This window comes from Columba livia, chromosome 3 (genome assembly GCF_036013475.1).
Source record: "Columba livia isolate bColLiv1 breed racing homer chromosome 3, bColLiv1.pat.W.v2, whole genome shotgun sequence".
In the NCBI taxonomy this organism is placed as follows: domain Eukaryota; kingdom Metazoa; phylum Chordata; class Aves; order Columbiformes; family Columbidae; genus Columba; species Columba livia.
In genome coordinates, this window is record NC_088604.1 from 90,899,928 (window position 1) to 90,918,972 (window position 19,045).

Below are 19,045 nucleotides of genomic sequence, written 5' to 3' on the forward strand. Positions count from 1 at the left end.
GATTCAGCTACTGATAGCTGGCAAATAGAGCACCCATTAAAAAGATTAAAAGACTGATAAGCGCATTGTTTTACTTTTGTGGGTAGTGTATAATAGCTTACTGACCTCCAAAGGGGAAAATGCCAGTCTAATGAGAGTAGAAAATTGTGCTACTTTAAGTCAAGCATTTAAGTACCTTTGAATAACAAACCAATAAGGAGTACTAGGGTGTTTCAGACAAGTGTTCTTTGCCAGGCGAGAAAACACAAGATGGAGTAGCTGATTTTCTTCTCTCATTAGGAAAATATACCCCCAAAAACTTATCACCTGCTAGGATCAAAATGCTTCTGGATTCATTTGCTCCATTACCTAAGTGAACTCTCTAGAGAATTAAGCAATAGTTTCCCTGCCTCGTATGGACTAAACCTAAAAACTTGGTAAACACTAGTTTTATCTCACAAACCATAATTTTTAATTGCCAACATACATAGGAAAGGCATAATCCTCCACTGATGATATCATAGTCTACTGCCATGGAAATGACTGCAGTATCATAAACACAGGTTTAAGATGACCTCACTTGCATAGGAAAGAGGGAAATTTCACTGGAATGTGAATGACATTGTGAATAAACACACATAGATACTATACGATGAATAAACTCTTTTACTAGTCAGTTAAATATGGAAGATGAAGGCTACATCTAGACATGCAGCTGAACAGAAGAGAGGTTCTCCTGTTCAAACACTGTATTACTGCCTCTGAGTCCTTGAACAGAGGAAACCCTCTGAGCTCCTGTCAGGGTTCCATTCTGTAACTTCACTTCACCAGACGGGAGTGAAATCCCTGCCCTGACAGGCTTACAGTTAAACCACAAGAACATGAACAAAGTATGGCTACAAGAATATAGTGTAGGATCACAGAACAACATCGTAGCTGGAATGCTTCCTAGAATGAGTAAGTACTTCAGAAGTGGGAGGAAGAGAACTATACAGTCTCTTGAAGCACACAAAATAACATGAAGTCAGACACAAATGCAGAAGTACGATCTCAGTGTGGCAAATGCTAAGTGTTTTGGCATTGGCTCAGGAAAATACATATATTTAACCTTCAGCTCTGAAGTACTCTGAGAGGCGTCAAACAACTGAAGGATGGGAAGCTGAAATTTGTGTGTAAGCTTTGCGTGGCTGCGAGCTGGGAATGCTGAGTCCTGTGTGGGACCCCAAGTTGAGATGAGAACAGGGAGTGGAGAAATGTAGAAGGCGATAATGATCTCACTTAAGTAGAACCTTTCATCTTGAAGGATCTCAAAGCAATTTACAAACTTAAACAGACCAGACACTGCAGCTGGTAGGAACAGAAGGAGACAGCTGGGAAACTCATTCATGGGAAGGAGGAGGCAACGGAGGACTTACTGGGTGCTGTACCTTCCAAAATGCTAGTGCTGGGAGAAGATAGCAGGACTAAGCCAGAGCTTTTCCCTGAGCCTTGCCATGCAGCCATGTAAGGAAACTGCAGGAAGCAAGCAGGCATGCAGAACTGGCAGAAAGAGAAGCAGAGAAACAGGAGGGCTCTGGAGAGCTGGGGAGCTGTCACTGTTAGGATTGTGGTTTCCCTCCCTTTTATCTCAACCTATCTTTTTACAAAGCAAACTGCCTTTCTTCCCTTACTCCAACTTCAAAATGTTTTCCAAACGCATAGCAGGACAAGTAGTGCTACCTCTTGGTTACTGGGAAGCCAAAAAAATTACTTCAGGTACAGCATTTGTGTTGTCCAGGCCTGACTGTAGTACCACAAGGGCTATTCTTTAGCTCAAAAGCACTACTAAATACATACTATTAAAACTGAACTAGATAAACAAGTCTGAAAAACAAGAGTCATATTAGTTATTGCTGAAATGTAACTGCTTCTGGAAGGAAAGACAGTGCCCAATTACAGTACACAGTAGCTTAGGACACAAAAAGAAGACGCCAAATGAAAGGGTAGGGAGGTTTAAATTGAATAGAATCTAGAAAGCAACACTTTAGTTGCGCTAAAGTTAAAAGACACTGTGTGAGCAGTTTCACATTTGTATTTCCCAAGACTTTTTAAATTTCCCCATTTCCATTTATTAAGGAGGGGAAAAAGAAAAGTTTTCATGGATAGGAGCCAAAGACAAGTGTTGAGCAGGTGTTCTAGCACCACCAGTCCTTTTCAGAGAGGACCCACAGCATCCTCCGTCACACAAACAAGAGTTTCTTTCAGCAAGTGCCAGCTGGGATCAATGGGACACTGTCTCTCTCTTGGGGTTCATAACCTTGGTTGCAAATGCTGCTCTTGTAATGGGTTAAAAAAGTCATTGGTGGCCTTGCCCTAGTTATTCAAGAAACACTCAACCAGACATTTTCCCTCCTTTTTCCCTTTTCAATATTTTGTCATTTTTTATTAGAAGAACTTTGTTGGATGCTTTTCAGGCCTGGAGTAGAACACCGAATACTTTTAACCCACAAAAACATTAAACTGCGTCTCATCCTAAAATAAACTGATCACTCAAATTTTGGGGAGGAATGGCAATTTAATGACAGTTTACAGCAGTGGAAAGCTTCTTTTTACATGAATGAGCTTGGATCATGCCCCACATCAGATGAACAGTGTCTGGACCACTCCAGATATTCAAAAGCTGTATATAAACAGAACACAATTTTCTTACTGAATTCCATTACTAAGGATTTCATCAACTTGATTTTTATTCCATTTGTCATTTTGGGCCCCCAAGATACAGCTTTTTTCCTGCCAGGTAAGAGAAGGTAAGGGGGTGTTTCTCTAAACCACATTTAGGTCCTTTAAAAGCAGGGCAGAACAACAAAACACCAGGCCTGTGCATCTCATGTTTACTATACACCCAAACTTTGCTAGGTCAGAGAAAACAAGGGAATAGTACAGGCTCTGAAATCAAGCCCAGATTTTTCACTATTACATAAACTAAACAATTCACAGATGACACATTCTCTCATGCCTTGCTGCCTTTCTCTGGATCCAAAAGATTAATTTCCTCAACTGGACTAAGCTTGTATTCCTTCACAGTTGTGCTTTCCCATGCTGCTGGCAATGGCAGATTGACTAGAATGAGGAGTGGCTGCTGCAGGGGAAGCATTACAGATAAAAACAAAAACACAAATGAAATGGATTTGAAGGATTCTAGAACACTTTGCTGCTAGGAGAAGCTGAAGAGCACAAAAAAACATTAAAGCAAGGAAGAACATTAAATCTTGGTCACTGTGCATGCGTAAGAAATGGTGGAAAAGAGAACACGTGAAAGACCTGCAAACAAAGCAAAGAAGAAAATGAAGTAATATGTGAGCCTTTTCCTGCTCACTCAAATGAAAATAAGAAAATTCCTTTCCATACTCCCACCAAAAAACAAGTCTGAAATTATTATCCCAAATATTGCACCTTAAAAAAGAAAGTACGGAGATAGCTTAGAGATAGCTTTGGATTGTGGACATTTCCAATAAGCCAATGAGGCATTTACTTCAGCACTTCAACTGACAACAACCACCGCTAGAGATGTCAGAGGAAGATGTAGAATCTCACCAATTGAGATACCTTTGCCATTTTGCAAAAGCAGAGATTGTGCTTAGTTCATTAACATGATTTGATGTATCCATCAGACTACTCTGGGATGTTAATTCCAGATGTGCGTTTGTCACCACTGTCCAGCCTGCTCTGGCAACACAGTCCTTTGTAGCTCAGTGCTTTCTCTGCCATATCTTTCTTCTCTTGCTGAATGCTTTCAGTCAATCGTTTTACTACGTGTAATAACTATTAACTATGGTTATTACAACAGAGGACTGGAAGCAGAACTTTCAGTTCTACTCCCTACAGAAAAATCAAGCAACCTGAGGGAAGGAAAGAGGTCCACAGAACACAAAGACTTCAAATTCTGGACATCCTAACAAACACAGTTTTCCAGTATTTGGACTGTGGTCTTATTCTCTTGAGTGAAAAACTGTTGCTGTTGTGACTATCCAAAGACTGTTTTTCCATCTTACATTTTTTTCTTTGCTTCTGCTGTTTTCAATTGCCATGCCAAAGTTTCTCCTGTTTATCTAATTGTTTTAGTGTGTCTGAACTCTCATTGGTTTATATGTTTAGTCTTGTCCTGATTTAATATGAATTAAAATGGCAATGTCACGACCAGTCTACAAATATGAATCAGAACAGAAACTATTTAAATAATACCAGAGATGGTACCCGTCTGGTTTGATGTATAGATCATATAGAATAATGTTGGTTTTGTTTTCTACTAGTATTGCCAGTGAAGTGTTGATTGTGACCACAAATATGTTTTGTTCCTCGTCCTATTAAGCCAAAAGAGTGTGGTTTACTGCATGTATGTACGTGAGATTGTTTTGATTATACTAAATTCACTTTAGAAAACCCACATTCTGCCACTGCAGCGCTACAGGACAATGAGAAAAGAATTTCCAATGAGAACAGCCTTTTAAAAGCAAACCACTGGGCCCCTTCGCTTTAAAAGAATTTTAAGGCACACTACCCTTTCTTCTGAATTTGATTATTTCTCAAAATTACATCTGAATACTGTCTTCAACAGAAGGACCCTGTCCTTTTCCTTCTCGGTCATTACGTAAGACACAGAAAATTTCAGAATGTACATTTCCATTTCACACAGGGGTTACGCTTCTTTAAATCATTAGTTTACTGTAATGACTAAAAACATTATGTGTTAACTTTCCTTTTAGTGGTGAATCTGGCTACCATATGTCCGATGGTAGCCTGAAGCTTATCTTTCTGATTTTCGGTACCTTGCCTCTACAGACCTGGGAGTATTTACCATTTAATGTCTGCTACTCTGAGCTTCTAGCCTTCCCAACAGAGGGTCAATATTGTATTCTGAAGGGCCAACATGGTATTTTATCAGTCTGAGTTAAAACATAGCATTGTCTAGCTCTGGCAGAGTCTCAATCAATATGATTATCTTCTAGGGGAGATAGGCTGTAGTCTTGAGTGGTGAATATGCCTATCAAACACAACCTGTCCAAAAATGTGTCTGACATCCTTTGCGTGACTCTGCTAATTTAGTTTATTCGGCCTCCTCCAAACAAGTGATAGACAGGCATTAAACACTGTCACTGCTGTCCACGTCTTTCACAAACTGAAACAGCATCATAAATGACAAACTTGCAAAAACCTGATGCTCCTTCATCGCTGCTGAAATGAACCCTAGCTTTAAGCCTAGAATATACAGCCCCCTCTAAATTTCAGATATAAAGACAGTCAAGAGACACCCTCCTGGCATCAGTCCTAATCCTAATCTGGTAGTTTTTACCACATGTAATAAAGCTTGCTTATTGTTCCCTGTTTCATAGCTTTGCTCTCCACCTAGGCACATCCCAGCCTACAGCATAGTACATTAATTTTACCAGGATTTTTGCAACACAGAATATGTTTAAACTATGTCTACATGGGGACTACATAGAGATTTTGGTCGGATTAAACTCTTGCCAGCTAAATTTAAACACACGCTTTTCCTTGTTTTATTAAGTGCCCGAAGTCCCATGCTAGTAACAGAGAGAATGAGGCTGCCCTTTTTCAGTCGAAGCAAATTAGCTTATCATTAATAAAAAGCCTCTCACTGATCCTTAAAGTAGAGGCTAATAATGGTGAGTCAGATACATCCTTGTGACAGCATTTGTGCAATTTAAGAAACTCTCTCAGCTGCCTGAAAAGTGAAATGGCTTTTCTTCAACTGCTTAATCTAGGTGTAACAGCATCTATGGCTACAACACATGGTTTAATCTCTGGTTACAGCACAGCTAGTTAATATGGCTTTGAATAAATGCCTGTATTTCTATCATATCACACTTGCAGCCAAAAAAATTACAGTTTTCTTTTGTGTTTGTTTGTTTAAGTGTCAAGAAAAAGCCCAAAGCTGCAGCTGTCAGCAATGCTTCAACTGGCAGACAACTTTTTGATGATTTTTTTCCCCCACATTTTAGAGAGACAGAAAAATGAATGTCTGGAGGTTAGAGCACTATGTTTTATATTTCAGTATAACGTCACAAGCATCTGATAGCTTGTTCACACATAATGTCAAGATCAGTTCTACAAGATCTTACTCTGACTTACAAGACAACTATTCTTCTTGGAAAGCTGCCACGGTGTTCTGCAGATTACATAAAGCATTAAATCTTTCTGACACAGGTTCTATGATTAGTTAAGGGTTTTCATAATTTCTGCAACACGTCTATGCCTAAACTGTACTTACTCCTCAGCATATTCTTCTAATCATTTATTCTACACTTTATTGACCTACAGGCTTTGATATAATTGTCTGCTGATTCAGATTGAGGAATTGTTTTTTTCACTGCAGAATTCCCAGCAGGACAAATTGATGAAGTCCAGATACATACACTTTTAAATCCTATTTTAACCAAGTCTGCATATAAAGTTTAAAAACAGATGTGTATAAAATAGTGCAAATCAAAGACCGATTTACAAGTTTACTGGGGCTGACAAGGTCAGCCAGTTTAGGTTAGCATTTGCATCATCGCCAACTCTTGCAATTTTGCTTGAATTCTTCTGATATTTGGTGTTCACTATAAAACACAGGCTGCTGGAACCAAGAGCTTTCATGAACTTCTGTACTTTAATTTTTAAAAGAAGTTTCCAAACCTTACCTATGTGCAAAAAAAAAAAAAAAAAGAAGACAGTGAGACCCAAGCACCTAATTCTAAAAGCAAAATAAATAAACAGGTATTAAAACATTAATTTAAAAAACGATTTAATGATTTAAAAATCAGCTTTTGGGTACTGAGGTACTAATTTTTTGAGGGTTTCCTGTTTCCACTTCTTGATCTCTTTGGATATGAATAGCTTGGGAGGCCTTCTCTTTCCCTCTGGTTTCAAAGAGTCACGTAAAATACCGTCTGCAAGTAAGCAACTTATAACCTAGTTTTTAACGAAGTTAAATTCAGTGTTTTTTTGCAATATTAAGCCTTCTTTCTCGCTTTTCTAGGGTAGACAAGTGCTTTGAACTGAACACGCGTTACAATTGACCACCTTTATTTATGTTCATAAAATCATTTTAAACCGCTGATCAAGAGCATCAGAGTTCACTGTGAAACGCTGCATTTCTGGCAAGGCTAAGGCCGAGACGCCCAGCACAGCTGAGAACACAAACCCGGGCCTCTCTTCTCCCCGCAGTCACAGACAGCTGATCAAAGCTCCAGCAGACAACACGTCCTAACTTCTCCCCGTTCCCACAGGCTCCTCTCGAAGTGTTCTGTGCAGGGCTGACATCACCCGGGCCCAGCCGCCCCCAGCGGCAGCTCCGCCGCTGCCGTGCCGCAGCCAGCCGCGCTCGGCTCCTCGCCTCCCTTCCCTCTGCCCGGAGCTCTGCGCCGCCAAACCTGGCGCCGGCCCCACTTCTCCTGTCCCGGCCTGGAGGGAGACGTGACACTCTCTGTTCTCGGCCCAGGGCAAGAGGGGTGGGGTGTACCCGGCCCGGCCTGCCCTTGGGAGGCACAGAGAGCCGCTGCTGTGCCCCCGGCAGCGTGACGCCCTGCGCTCCCCTGACCTCGGGGCTTCTCCGTCCAGGGGTCTGCGGGAGTACTCCCGGTACTAACCTGACCAGGTCGGTCATACAGGATCCTACAACCACCACTTCAGCGGCCATGGCGCCAGGGGAAGCGGCAGCCGCAGACCCGGCTGCCCGGCCAAGCCGCCGCCCGGGCCTTGGACCCTGGACTCGGCCTCCGCGCCAGGCCCCGCCGCCCCAGCGGCTTCGCCCGTTGCCAGGGGCGACGGGCGGGGGAGGTGGTGGCGGCGGATGGCCCGCAGGGGCCTTCGGCCGGGAGGGCTGCCCTTGGCGAACGCCTGCTGGCAAGGCCGCCCCCTCCCCTCCTCGCCCTGTCCCACGCCCCGCTCCGGTCGCGAAGAAACCGCCGCCCCACGCCTGCGCGGCGAGACCGTCTGCCCAGGCACTGCGGCGGCCGCCAATATCGAGGCCGGTGAAGACCCCCTCCGTCCCGGGGAGCGGAGGCGCGCACGCCGCGCGGTGGGGCGGGAGCGGGTGGCCGGGACTGGCGCGTGGCCGCGGCCGTTGCTAAGGGGCTGTGTTCCGGCCGCCGTAGGTATGGCGGGGCCCGGGACGGGGAGGAGCGGGCGGGAGCAGCGCCCCTACCAGCCACGGGGGAGCGGTGCGGGGGCGGCAGATCGGGCGGGCGGGCGGGCGGGCTGGCTGGCTGGCTGGCTTGCTTATGCCCCGGCACCGGCCCCTGCTCCCTCCGCCAGCCTCGAGGCTCTTGTGGCCGGGGGGGTGCCGGAGGCGGCGGGCCCGGCCTGGGAGGAGCTGGCCAGGAGGCGGCGCGGGGGCCGGTGCGGCCCAGGGCGACGGCCGGCCTTAGCACCGCCCGGCGGTGGCCTGCCCCGCTCCCGGGCGCCGCCGCCGGGGCGGCTCCGCACGGCTCAGCTCCGCACGGCTCAGCACAGCTCAGCACAGCTCAGCACAGCCCGCAGCGCCTGGGCTGGCGGCCCCGCTCCTCGCGCCGGCACGTGGCCCAGCGAGCCTCACGAGGGGCGGGCGGCGACCCGACCAACGGGGCCCGGCTCGGGGGGAGCCGGGACCGGCCCGGGGAGCTGGGGCTTCACCCGGCGCTCCGCTGGCGCACGTTACTGGTCGTGTTGCGGGCTGGCAGGTGGGGGAGCGGTTGGGCACGGTAGCAGGAGGTGGGTGTAGGTCCCCACTTCTCCCCATAGCCAGACCCCCCTTGCAGCGGCCCTCAAAGTAAAAGCCACAAAACCAAGTTGCCGACAGCCCGCCCGAGAAGGTTAGGCGGGAAAGTTTCCCTCACGCTTCAAAGCCTCTGTCACAATATTTACCTTCTTAGAGGTTCACTCCGTGCCCATAGTGTCATTCGCGATGCTGGGGGAGCAGAGTACCACAGGTCCGAACGCTAGTGCTCAAAGCGGTGCCTGGGATTTTATGGTTACCATGAAGTCTGTGAAGCATATGCTACCTTTGCCTGAACGATATCTAAAATATAAAAGGATTCAACCATTAGTTTGTTTACTTCTTTCAAATGTTTTGGTTTGGGAGGGAAACGGTCTAGTGAATTTTGTTTTTGTTAATTCCCTTGAGTTTGTTCGTGTTCTGTTTCCAGTACTGTGGGAAAATTAAGGTGGGGAAAAAGAACTGTGTATATGACAACTGAAACTTACTAAAATGGCACTGGTTTTGTTGTAGTTTGTAAAGAGCTTTGTTTACAAAATAAATTGGTGTGTTTAATTGATAGTGACCCTTTAAGTATTGTGTGTCTGGCTTCTTATGTAGAAGGTATTGTGGGTCTTAAAGAAATGGTACAATTACACCAAGAAAAATGCCTAGGAGTCATTTACATTGTGTTTCGACAATATGTCCATATTTTATTAACAAAAACATAAGGAATGTCATCCTGTAGTTAATTTTGGAAGGTGCATCTGTTCAGCTTTGATCACCACGTGTATCTTATGTCTCAATTCTACCCTTGTAACATTTGCAGTCCCCTTAAAATGTGTTATCATTGGAATAAATTCTGAGATCTCTGTGGATACCTTCGGGATTGCTAGAAATATAGCTTGTTTTTCAGCATGTTTTTTGTGGTTTAAGAAGTTCTTACCCTCCATCAGTTCAGCTACCCCTCTGCTTGAAATTGAAGATGGCAGACTGAACTGTGTGCCCTGTTTTAGCCAATCTTGTGCAAAGAATAATTTAAGTTTAAACTATTTTTTATTAGCTGCAAGCTAAGCCATTGGACTTTACATTGTAATAGGTCAGGTATGGGCTTGTGTTCTCTCAGTTGCTCTGGTGAAGAATGAAGGTGAGTAGGCAGTAATTTTTGGTAGAAAAGTAACAAACAGGCAGTGGCATCTTAAACCGTCACAGGTGTTCGCTAAGAAAACTTAAGTTGTTGCCTGTTGTCAGTTATGGGAAATCATATAAGTTAAGAGAATGTGTTATATATTAGGACATGGATATTTAATCTTCAGCTTCCTTAGCTGCCATAAAATGGAGGAATCAGTGTATTAAAGATAATTACTGTTTTGGGAAGTCTTTTTTAGTCTTTTTGTTTGCCTCACAGTGCCTGGCCTTTGCTTTATTCTGATACATTCAGAATAGCTAGGATAAATCCTCTTGCTTTGAACTTTGGTTCACACTGGTTCAGCGTGAATGTCTCTCAAAAGGAAAGAATGCGTAACTTTAGTGTTGTTACTGGTTACAGGAACTACCAGTTTGTAGAAAGTCTATTAGTTACCAATTAATGCTTGTGAACTATGCTAGAATCAACAGAAAATTGCAACTATTGCCTTGAGTTGTTTACGCTGTCTAGTACTCTCACACTCTAATACAGCAGTCCATACGCAGCATGTTGTAAGAAAGTAAATATAGTATGTATTGGTGTTTTTCAATTAAACGGGTGTTTTAAAAAATATCTTCTAATGGTCAGATTTTAAGTATGATCTCTTCTGCCTTACTTGTCAGTGATGTGTTTATCTTACCTTGAGTCATTTACGGTTTTGTTTTCTAAAACTGTGAAGCTCAGTTAATTTTCATGTGGAACTCTGTGCCTAATAATATGCTAGAATATGTTAAGTTAGCATTTTAATAGGTTACTCACCCTTCTTTTGTCCCACTTCTCCTGCCACAGTCTGTTGTTGTCCACATTCTCCAGCCTTTTTGTGGTGCAATGAGTTAAAATATGTGCATGCTCATCTTCTGCATTTCAACTAAAAAGCAGCAGGTTCTTTAACTGTGTTAACTTAGTGGCCTAAGTGATTTAGCATAAGGTCATGCACTTGCAAGTGCCTCTGAAAGAGCTGTGTTTAAAATGTGTGTATGTCAGCTTCTTGATCATTTTTGTGAATGAAGATGCCTTTCAGAAAGTATGGTGATATTGCTGAAAGAAAAACAGCATTAGCCTTTAAAAGCCAATGTGAAATGCTGTAAATAGCTAACTAATGAAGTAATGTAAAAGTAATACTGATTGTGGTTACACTAGTGGTATTAGAAATTACAAATGAGAATATGGATAGATAATCAAACCCATGGTCCCATTGCAATCAGTAATGTAAGTCCCATCGATTTCAGTGGAAGCAGAACAAATGTGGCTTGTCAATTGTAGACTCTTAATGGAAATGCTCATAAGAAGGGCTAGGCTGTGAAGTGCCAGAATAGCCCTCAAATTTTATTACTTTTTCTCGTAGGGATAGGCTCTTAATTAAAAGAGCCCAGGACATAAGTCTGTTTTCATATTGACATAGAATAAACAGGCCTCATTGCATGTTGTAGAGGTAGGAGAAAAAAAAAATTCTTTACAAACCTGTGCACATTTCAGTGAGTGTACATTCCCGATTGTTTGCGTGCTTAGCGTTTTCCTTTGATGTTTGCAGAGTGCATGTGTATTTACATCAAATAAGGAGGATATTTATTGTTTTTTATTTTTTTTTTTTTTCTTTTGCCATCTCTGTGCAGTTCAAGGCAAAAGAAAAGAGGAATATACTAAGATGTCACCTGAAGTTGCCTTGAACAGAATCTCTCCAGCACTCTCACCCTTCATTTCCAGTGTGGTCAGAAATGGAAAAGTGGGACTGGATGCTACTAATTGTTTACGGATTACAGACTTGAAATCTGGGTGAGTTCCTCATCTAAAAAGAATACCCAACCCCTCACAGTTAAGATGTCTTTTCAGGACTAAATTTTACTAGGTTTGTGTGTATTTAAGCATTTCCAATATATTTGGAGCTGAAATACTAGCTAGATTATTTTTTGTCTTACTGTAATTTTGTAGTTTGGGAGACATAATTTGTCATGTTGTTGGCAATAATAATCTTGTTAAAACAATTTTATTGCTGCCACTTGATAGTGCTGTTTGTCAGCAGTGAGATAGTTATAAACTCTTTTTCCTGTTGTTTATCTCTTGTTTACTCGATCTTTTCTGTAAATTAAAAACTTGAGCATAAATTCGTGTAACCTAACCTGTAGTCATGAATATGCTAAATATGATAAAATTAGCTTTTCCTTTATCTGACCTCTCTCAAGTACATTATAATTTCAGAAGGGTTTGTGATGGTTTTAAGACAGTAATAAAGTTTGGGATCCACATATAAAAAGGTACTCTGGTCTGTAACCTCTGTGAATAATAGATGGGGAAAGTGAAATGCTAAAAGTAGAGTTTACTTTAGGCACTGTGCAGAGAGGGGAGACTCCCAAGGTAGATGTTGAAAGAATACTTAAGATGAGACATGTCAGAAATTGCTCTATTTTTAGAGCTGGGTATCTAATGGCATTGCTGATTCAGGCATTCATTTGATACTGGAGTTCAGAGCTTAAGGTGTCTAAATCACCACTTTTGTACAAACTACTGCATTGTTTATGATTTTGAATGATAGTATAAGCCAGTAGATCTGAAGAACCACCATGAATCACTGTTGTTTGAAATTTAGTTCTGCTGAAAACTTCTGTTTAGTGTGCTTCTGTAGACTGCTTTATTATGGTTTCATGAACAGTTTGAGAGGTACTTTTCTGGTATTTACAATGCCTTTTCAAGAAGGTGTGAGTTCTAGGGTTAGTTGGAAAGGAACCTTCCCTCCCTGTAAGGTGATGTGACAGATTTACTTGGGGGTCTGAGAAGCTATAACTTTTAGTGTTGTCTGGTTGGCAAGTTATGTGAGACAGGCTGAGCAGTTATGCATCTGCTGCTGTTATTTCATGCTAGACCTTTCTTCCTCTTGAGCTAGTCTGCTGAAAAGTCTGAGATGGGAGCTGTCTTACATTTCTCCTATTGAGAAGGGAATACAAGAAAAAGGTAGAGAGAAGACACAGGTGTAGTATCAGCTTGCCAGGAGGTAGATAAGGGTTTTCCTCTTTGCTCACTGCCTTTGAAATAATAGATTAAAATAATATGAAGTGTTTTCATCTGACTCTTTTCAGAGGTGTTTTTAATAAGTGCCTAGCGTTTTCAGCCAATGATCTTACCAAGCAGATCTTGAATTTGCTTTGATAAATCCTGAATGTTTTCCAAGAGTTCATTCTTTAAAATACTAAAAACTGCCCCCAACTCTGCCTGTCACCCAAACCCAGTGATTCAAACTGTGCAGTAACTGTGTTGAACATGAGGTCTACAACACATGTACAGCCCTGGACAAAGGTTCTCACGTGCCTTGTTTAAAGGTGTAGTCTCAGCTATATGCAAGTATGCAAGTGCTAGCAGTATTTTTTTTTTTTTTGTTCTGGCACATAGAAATGAACCTCATTCTTTATGCTGAGGCTTTTTATAGCTAGAGGTTATTAGGAGCTAGAGTTGGGATAATCAAGATTCTACATTTAGTTGATAATTTTTTTGAGGCATTTTTTTTTTTGTACAAATAAGTTTCGTAAAAGCATTGTCCTAAACAGGATTTATTAGCATTGCTTGAAATTTATTTGAAATGTAAATTTTGTGCATGTGGGTTTTTAGGAAAGGTTTTTGTTGCTTGTTACAAATAAACAATTGTTAGGTTATTTATAATTGAAAATTTTTAATTTACATGTCAGTGTGGAAGTACGAAGTTCCTTGTGATTTAGTGCTTTATGATGTCACTGAACAGGTAAACAGTGTAAAATTACTTAAAGTATGTGCATCACTGAATAGCAGTGAAGTGCCTTCCATATATCAAGATCTAGTTCAGTGGTCTTTAACCTTTGATATAGAAGCCTTTGGGACTCCACAGACTGTTTTTGAGAGGCCCATGTCAGTTAATAACAAAATCTCTGTCTGTAGGTTTACATTTGTTGCTGTATACTGCCTCTAAAGAAAAACTTCGCAAGGCTGTGAGAGTCCAAAAATGGATTGAAAACCATAGGTTACTCTCTTGCCATAGCTTCACACAATGGGATTATTCACTTTGTTAAGCTTTTTAAAGGAGAGAGAGGACAATGCAGAGGAAATAGCAAGCAGAGGCAAACATAGGTGATAACCACTTAAAGGAACAGAAGGGTAAGGACATAGAGGTTGGACAGAAACAGGAGAAAAATGAGGCGAACAGTTGCTAAGAGTAATGACGATGAGGCTCAGGACAGAAATTGCAAAACTCCCTTCAGTTTCAATGGGGCTGAATCAGGCTTAAAGTGCAACAGGAAGGTGAGGAGGAGGTGCTAGGTTAAATGTTTGAAGATAAATAAAAAGCAGTTCTTGATCTCAAATGACTTATGTTCATTTATAAGTACTATCAGTTCAGAAACTTTGTTTTTGAATAATGATTGCGCATTTACTGACACATGAAAGGGGCTGTGAACACATTTCTTCTGTAACCTAGCTTGAATTTATTACAGAACTTGCAGATATTTTATGCTTTAACTGGTGTGTTGCATGGAAGATTAAGAATAAAATAAACAAAATTTTAATATAACCTTTAAGATGTTAAAATACTTAAACATCTCAATAGCTATTAACTTTGAAAATGGAAACAACTGGAAGCTTCTGGGTCACAGGGAGGAGCTGCATAGCTGCTCCACTGTCATGTTCCACACTGTTACTCTGATAGACAATTAAGGGTTACTGTAGTTACTCAACTTCCCTGATGAACCAGTGCTTTGCAGTGTATAACAAAACAAAATTTACAAACTAAAGATCCATCCGTTTTCATTTCTTAGGTTTTAGAAACTGGAGCAGTGTTTAACAAAGAATCATAGTCATAGACTGAATACAGTAATATCTCCAAGGTCTTGCCCATTCAGAGCCTTGGTTTTGGCCTTCTCAACTCAAAAATTGAAGGATTTCTCCTTTTGTTTCACCAGTGCACGATCAAGTCTCTGGTTTATAGCCTATCATGTCAGTTGATTTTGATTTGCAAATAACAAAACTTATTAAGCCTTTAATTATTTGAAAAGGCAATCCATAAGTCAGATGGTTTTAGTAAGGTACTTATTTTTCACTTGTTCTAACTTATTGCTAAGATTGACTACTTGGTTTTGTTGTGTTTTATGAACTATATTAAAGAGCTGATGTTAGATTAAAAGTATGAAGTATGCTGATATGTTAATTTGCTTTGCTTGCAGGTGTGGGAGGGAAATATGTCATAGTAAGGAAATCCTATTGTTTTGCAGTCTTTGAGTATGTAAATGTTTTATAATAATATGTTACAGTTCCGTAATGTCTGTGTGTTTTACAAACTTATTAGACAGTACCAGTCTCATCAGACACTTGCATACATTTACATCTATGAGCAGGACCTTCAGGATCGAGTCCTGTTTGTAGTAGTTTTACAACCACTGCTGATGCAGAGTAAGAAAGAAATGTGAGTACCCCTGAGCTGAGCTCAGCAATATGCCATGACAGGAAAAAAGGAAACTCTTCAGTAGAAATAGTAATAAAAAGGTAGGTGGTCAGACTGCAGAGCTACTACCTTCTTTCTGGTAAAAAGTGCTCCACAGTGAACAAAAATAGAACCAGAGTGTTAGGTCATGTCTGAAATACAGCACCTTTAGCTGCATTGATTCTGGTGATAAGAAAACCCTGGCAAGCGTTTCTGTTGCATGAATAAAAGACTTTCTTTGAGATGACAGAGTGGATCAAAGTGTTTTAACTCTTGCACAGGGCATTACCTTATTCTAGACCCAAAGAAAATACTGCTGACAGTTGAGTCAGTGCCATATATTGTATTATTCAGTTAATCTCCAGTGGTGTCTCTTTGAAATAATGACCCAGCTTAATTAGATATTAAAATCTAGTCATAACCAACTGAATTGTGGCTAAGGCATTTTGCTTAGCATTTATACATATAATCATGGGAGAGATATTGAATAGGGAAAAGTGATTGTTAGGTAGATTTAGAAATAGAGGACGTTTTCCTATGTGAAGGGTATTTAATTAATGTGTAATGTAGAATCCAGTTACTTAGGAGGCTGCTGCTTTTCCTATGGTGTGTTAGAATAGTGAAAACCATATCTGTGGTGGTCATTGCCTTTGAGAACCTTTTTCCCTTACAGCTGTTCATCAGGGCCTATGCCTGAGCTTCAAATTGTGTTGCAAGCCTATTCTTACTCAACAAACTTTATTCTGTTTTTTAAATTAATGTGTTGTAATTTCAAAATGAACACAGTGATTTAATGCTGCATATATTAAGATGCTTTTTTTTTTTTTTACTTATAACAGAATTTTAGATTTCATACTTCTTTGGTTATACTATTCCATATTTATGAGGAGATTAATTGTGGAATTTTTATGTAACTGATTTGTAGTAAACCATGTTGGTAGTTTGTTCTTTGCACCACTCTGATTTGCTATTGATTTCTGCCTCTTTACTAGATACTGAGCTGTGTTTACACTTAGTTAGGTTCCTGGAAGAAACCTATGAAGAGTGGTCAAAAGAATGTAGTGCTGTCTAGAGTAGATTGTAACCTATGTGTTTACTATCAAGCTGTAATAAGATATTTATAACTTTATTGCCTTGCTTCCTAGTGAGCAGTGATGATTTACTTTTTTGTGTTATCAAACAGACTGCAATATGCTTTGGTATTTCCTTTTCTTTTGGGCATTTCCCTTTTTAAAGTAAATATACATTTTACGTGAGTATTTCATGAAATAATATTGGTTTTTAACTGGGAAATACTATTACAATACTGTAGTGGTTATTTAAAGCTTTTGCTTAATCTTTTGCGTTTGATTCATTTAAATTGAAAGATTCTACTTCAGTTACTTGAGGAAAGTTCACATTCCACCATTCACATTGGTATCTATAGGTAGGGGTTTTTTAACATGCATTTTGTTTATGTATGAGGTTTAATGAGTCTGACTTCTGAACGCAATTACTATGAAAAGCTGTTTTAAAAAATAATGATGTTCTGAGTAAAATGTGTCCTTGAAAGGATGTGGAAGTTTCTAGGAGAGGTGTGGTCTTATGAGTCCCTTACTACTCTATTGGATAAGTCATGAACTATTACTTTTGCACTACCCTGTTTCCCCAAAAATAAGACTACCCTGAAAATGAGCCCTAGCATGATTTTCCATGATTTTTGAGGATGCTTGAAATATAAGCCAAACTCCAAAAGCCAGCCCTAGTTACAGTTCATTAAAAAAGTCAATTTAAATAGTGTCCAGGCAGCTATACATGTAAAAAGGTAGTAAGTTTTGGAATGAAAATTGATATAAGACCTTGTCTTTTTTTCGGGGAGACAGGGTAATTTCATTCCAGTTTCCGATAACAAATATATTTCTTTGCTACAAAGAATCTTACTACTAGTAGCTTGTTGTCACTCAAGCGGATTTTAACAGGCTGAAGCTCTGATGGGACAATGTGAGAGAGTTGTCACTGTGGAGCAGCGCTTGGAACTTCAAACACCAATTTTTCTGTGATGGTCCAAAAAGACTGACTGTCTCCAAGATGGCTTTCTCCTGTATTTGTTTCTGAATGTTGAAAAAACAAAGGCAATGTGTCTGTCTGACAAAGATCTAAGTGTAGTAGGTACATTTGGTAGTAGGTTTGTAAATATTCTCCACAAAGTTTGGCTTTTTTTTTTTTTTTTTACACCAATTTTAAATAAAGTGCCTGAAGTTCTTCAGAAGGGAAGTGTGTGTGTGTCTGTTTCAAGTGCTATGAGTAAATAAATGATTTTTAAAAGTAAAGGTAGTATTAGATAATTGTGGTAACTTGGGCTCTAGTTTAAAAGACTACATACATTTTCCTAAGATTTGTTCAATTTAAATACCGCACAGTATGTCTTTGGTATTTTTAGACTGGGACAGTAGGTGACTTCCTTTTGCTTAACCTTGAAAAAACAATATCTACCAGTTTTCTGCTTTAACAAAAGTGAGAAGAAACTGTTTGATACAGTTGCCAAGTGTCTTCTAATTCGTTTAAAGAGAACTTCATCTGATGTGGTACTGATATATGCACCAAAAACGGTTAGAAATATGTAACTTATCAAGGTATTTAAATGTATGTTTTGGCTATCTGTATCATGGTGACTCATTGAACACTTCTTGAAAACCAGGGCTTACATTAATATAGTGTAGATCTCTGTCCAGGACTTTCTGCTGTTGTAGTAGATGTCTGTCGTCTTTCTTTGCATTGTGTTTCACTGCAGGAGAAACAATTCCCAAGACTTAATTTTTTTTGTTGTATCTAAAATCTAATAGTTTGGTGCCTGGTCCAATTTCTTTCCCTTTTCCAAATCCTTGCATCACACAGATGCAGCGTTTATTTAATATAGGCTGGGCAGATCTCTAGCATACCGTGGATCTTGGACGCATATTACATTTCACCTGAAGCTGAGAACAACTGGCTTTTAATTTTTTATTTTTCTGCTGAGTAGAGAAGAATATATTCCTGAATAGCTGCTTCATAAATTCTTCCAGCCTTAGGTATGCAATTAGACTTTATGTATGCCTCTTATATGCATATACACATACATGGCATAACATTAAATAGCTAATGTACACTTGTAATGAAGCTGAAGCAAAAGGTTATGATTTTTTTTGTTTTAGTGTTTTTGTTGAAATTGTTGTCTGATGAGTTTAGGGACTTCAAAAGCACAGGGAGATGATCAGAGGCTCAATCTTGACAGACCGGTATGCAACAGCATTGAAGATCTAATTCTGCCATGTTTATATTACAGCCAACATAAATCAATGGGAATGCTTCACAGAATCACAGAATGTTAGGGATTGGAAGCTACCTCTAAAGACCATCTAGTCCAATCCCCCTGCCGGAGCAGGAACACCCAGATGAGGTTACACAGGAATGTGTCCAGGCGGGTTTTGAATGTCTCCAGAGAAGGAGATTCCTGTACTGCACTCCTTTACTTCTGTAAATAACTTCTGTGAGACAGAAAACCATTAATTTTTGAAAACAGAATCTGCACTATTTGCTAACTACGCAGTGAATCTCTAACAGCGTGGGACATCAAAAACTGTACAGGCCTTTTCTTATAATGTATTGTTCACTATGTAAGCCTGTGTAAAAAAATTTCAAAGAGAAGTTTTATTGTCCTAAGAGTCTCCTTTGTTGGCACTTACGTTGACATATCTGTATTGCTGCCCTTCTAAAT

At 40.4% G+C, this 19,045-nt stretch overlaps 2 protein-coding genes across 8 annotated transcripts in view; one reads left to right on the plus strand and one right to left on the minus strand.

Moving 5' to 3' along the window:
- Positions 1-9,065, minus strand: part of RBKS (ribokinase) — a 74,069-nt gene extending 65,004 nt beyond the window's left edge. For 3 of the 6 annotated variants that reach the window (XM_065058174.1, XM_065058176.1, XM_065058173.1), the window contains exon 1: positions 7,608-7,746. Coding sequence is in view for 3 of the 6 variants with exons in the window: in XM_065058175.1 (XP_064914247.1) it covers positions 7,608-7,657 (50 nt within the window). In the remaining 3 variants the exon portion in view is untranslated. Of the gene's footprint in view, positions 1-7,607; positions 7,784-8,862 lie in introns of those variants that run through there. The other 3 variants (XM_065058175.1, XM_005503827.3, XM_021289484.2) reach the window with 2 other exon arrangements.
- Positions 7,466-19,045, plus strand: part of BABAM2 (BRISC and BRCA1 A complex member 2) — a 172,846-nt gene continuing 161,266 nt past the window's right edge. The window contains exons 1-2 of one of the 2 annotated variants that reach the window (XM_065058171.1): positions 7,466-7,615; positions 11,492-11,651. In XM_065058171.1, coding sequence (XP_064914243.1) covers positions 11,524-11,651 — 128 coding nt within the window. In that variant the 5' untranslated portion in view covers positions 7,466-7,615; positions 11,492-11,523. Of the gene's footprint in view, positions 7,616-7,810; positions 8,115-11,491; positions 11,652-19,045 lie in introns of those variants that run through there. The other variant, XM_065058172.1, reaches the window with a different exon arrangement.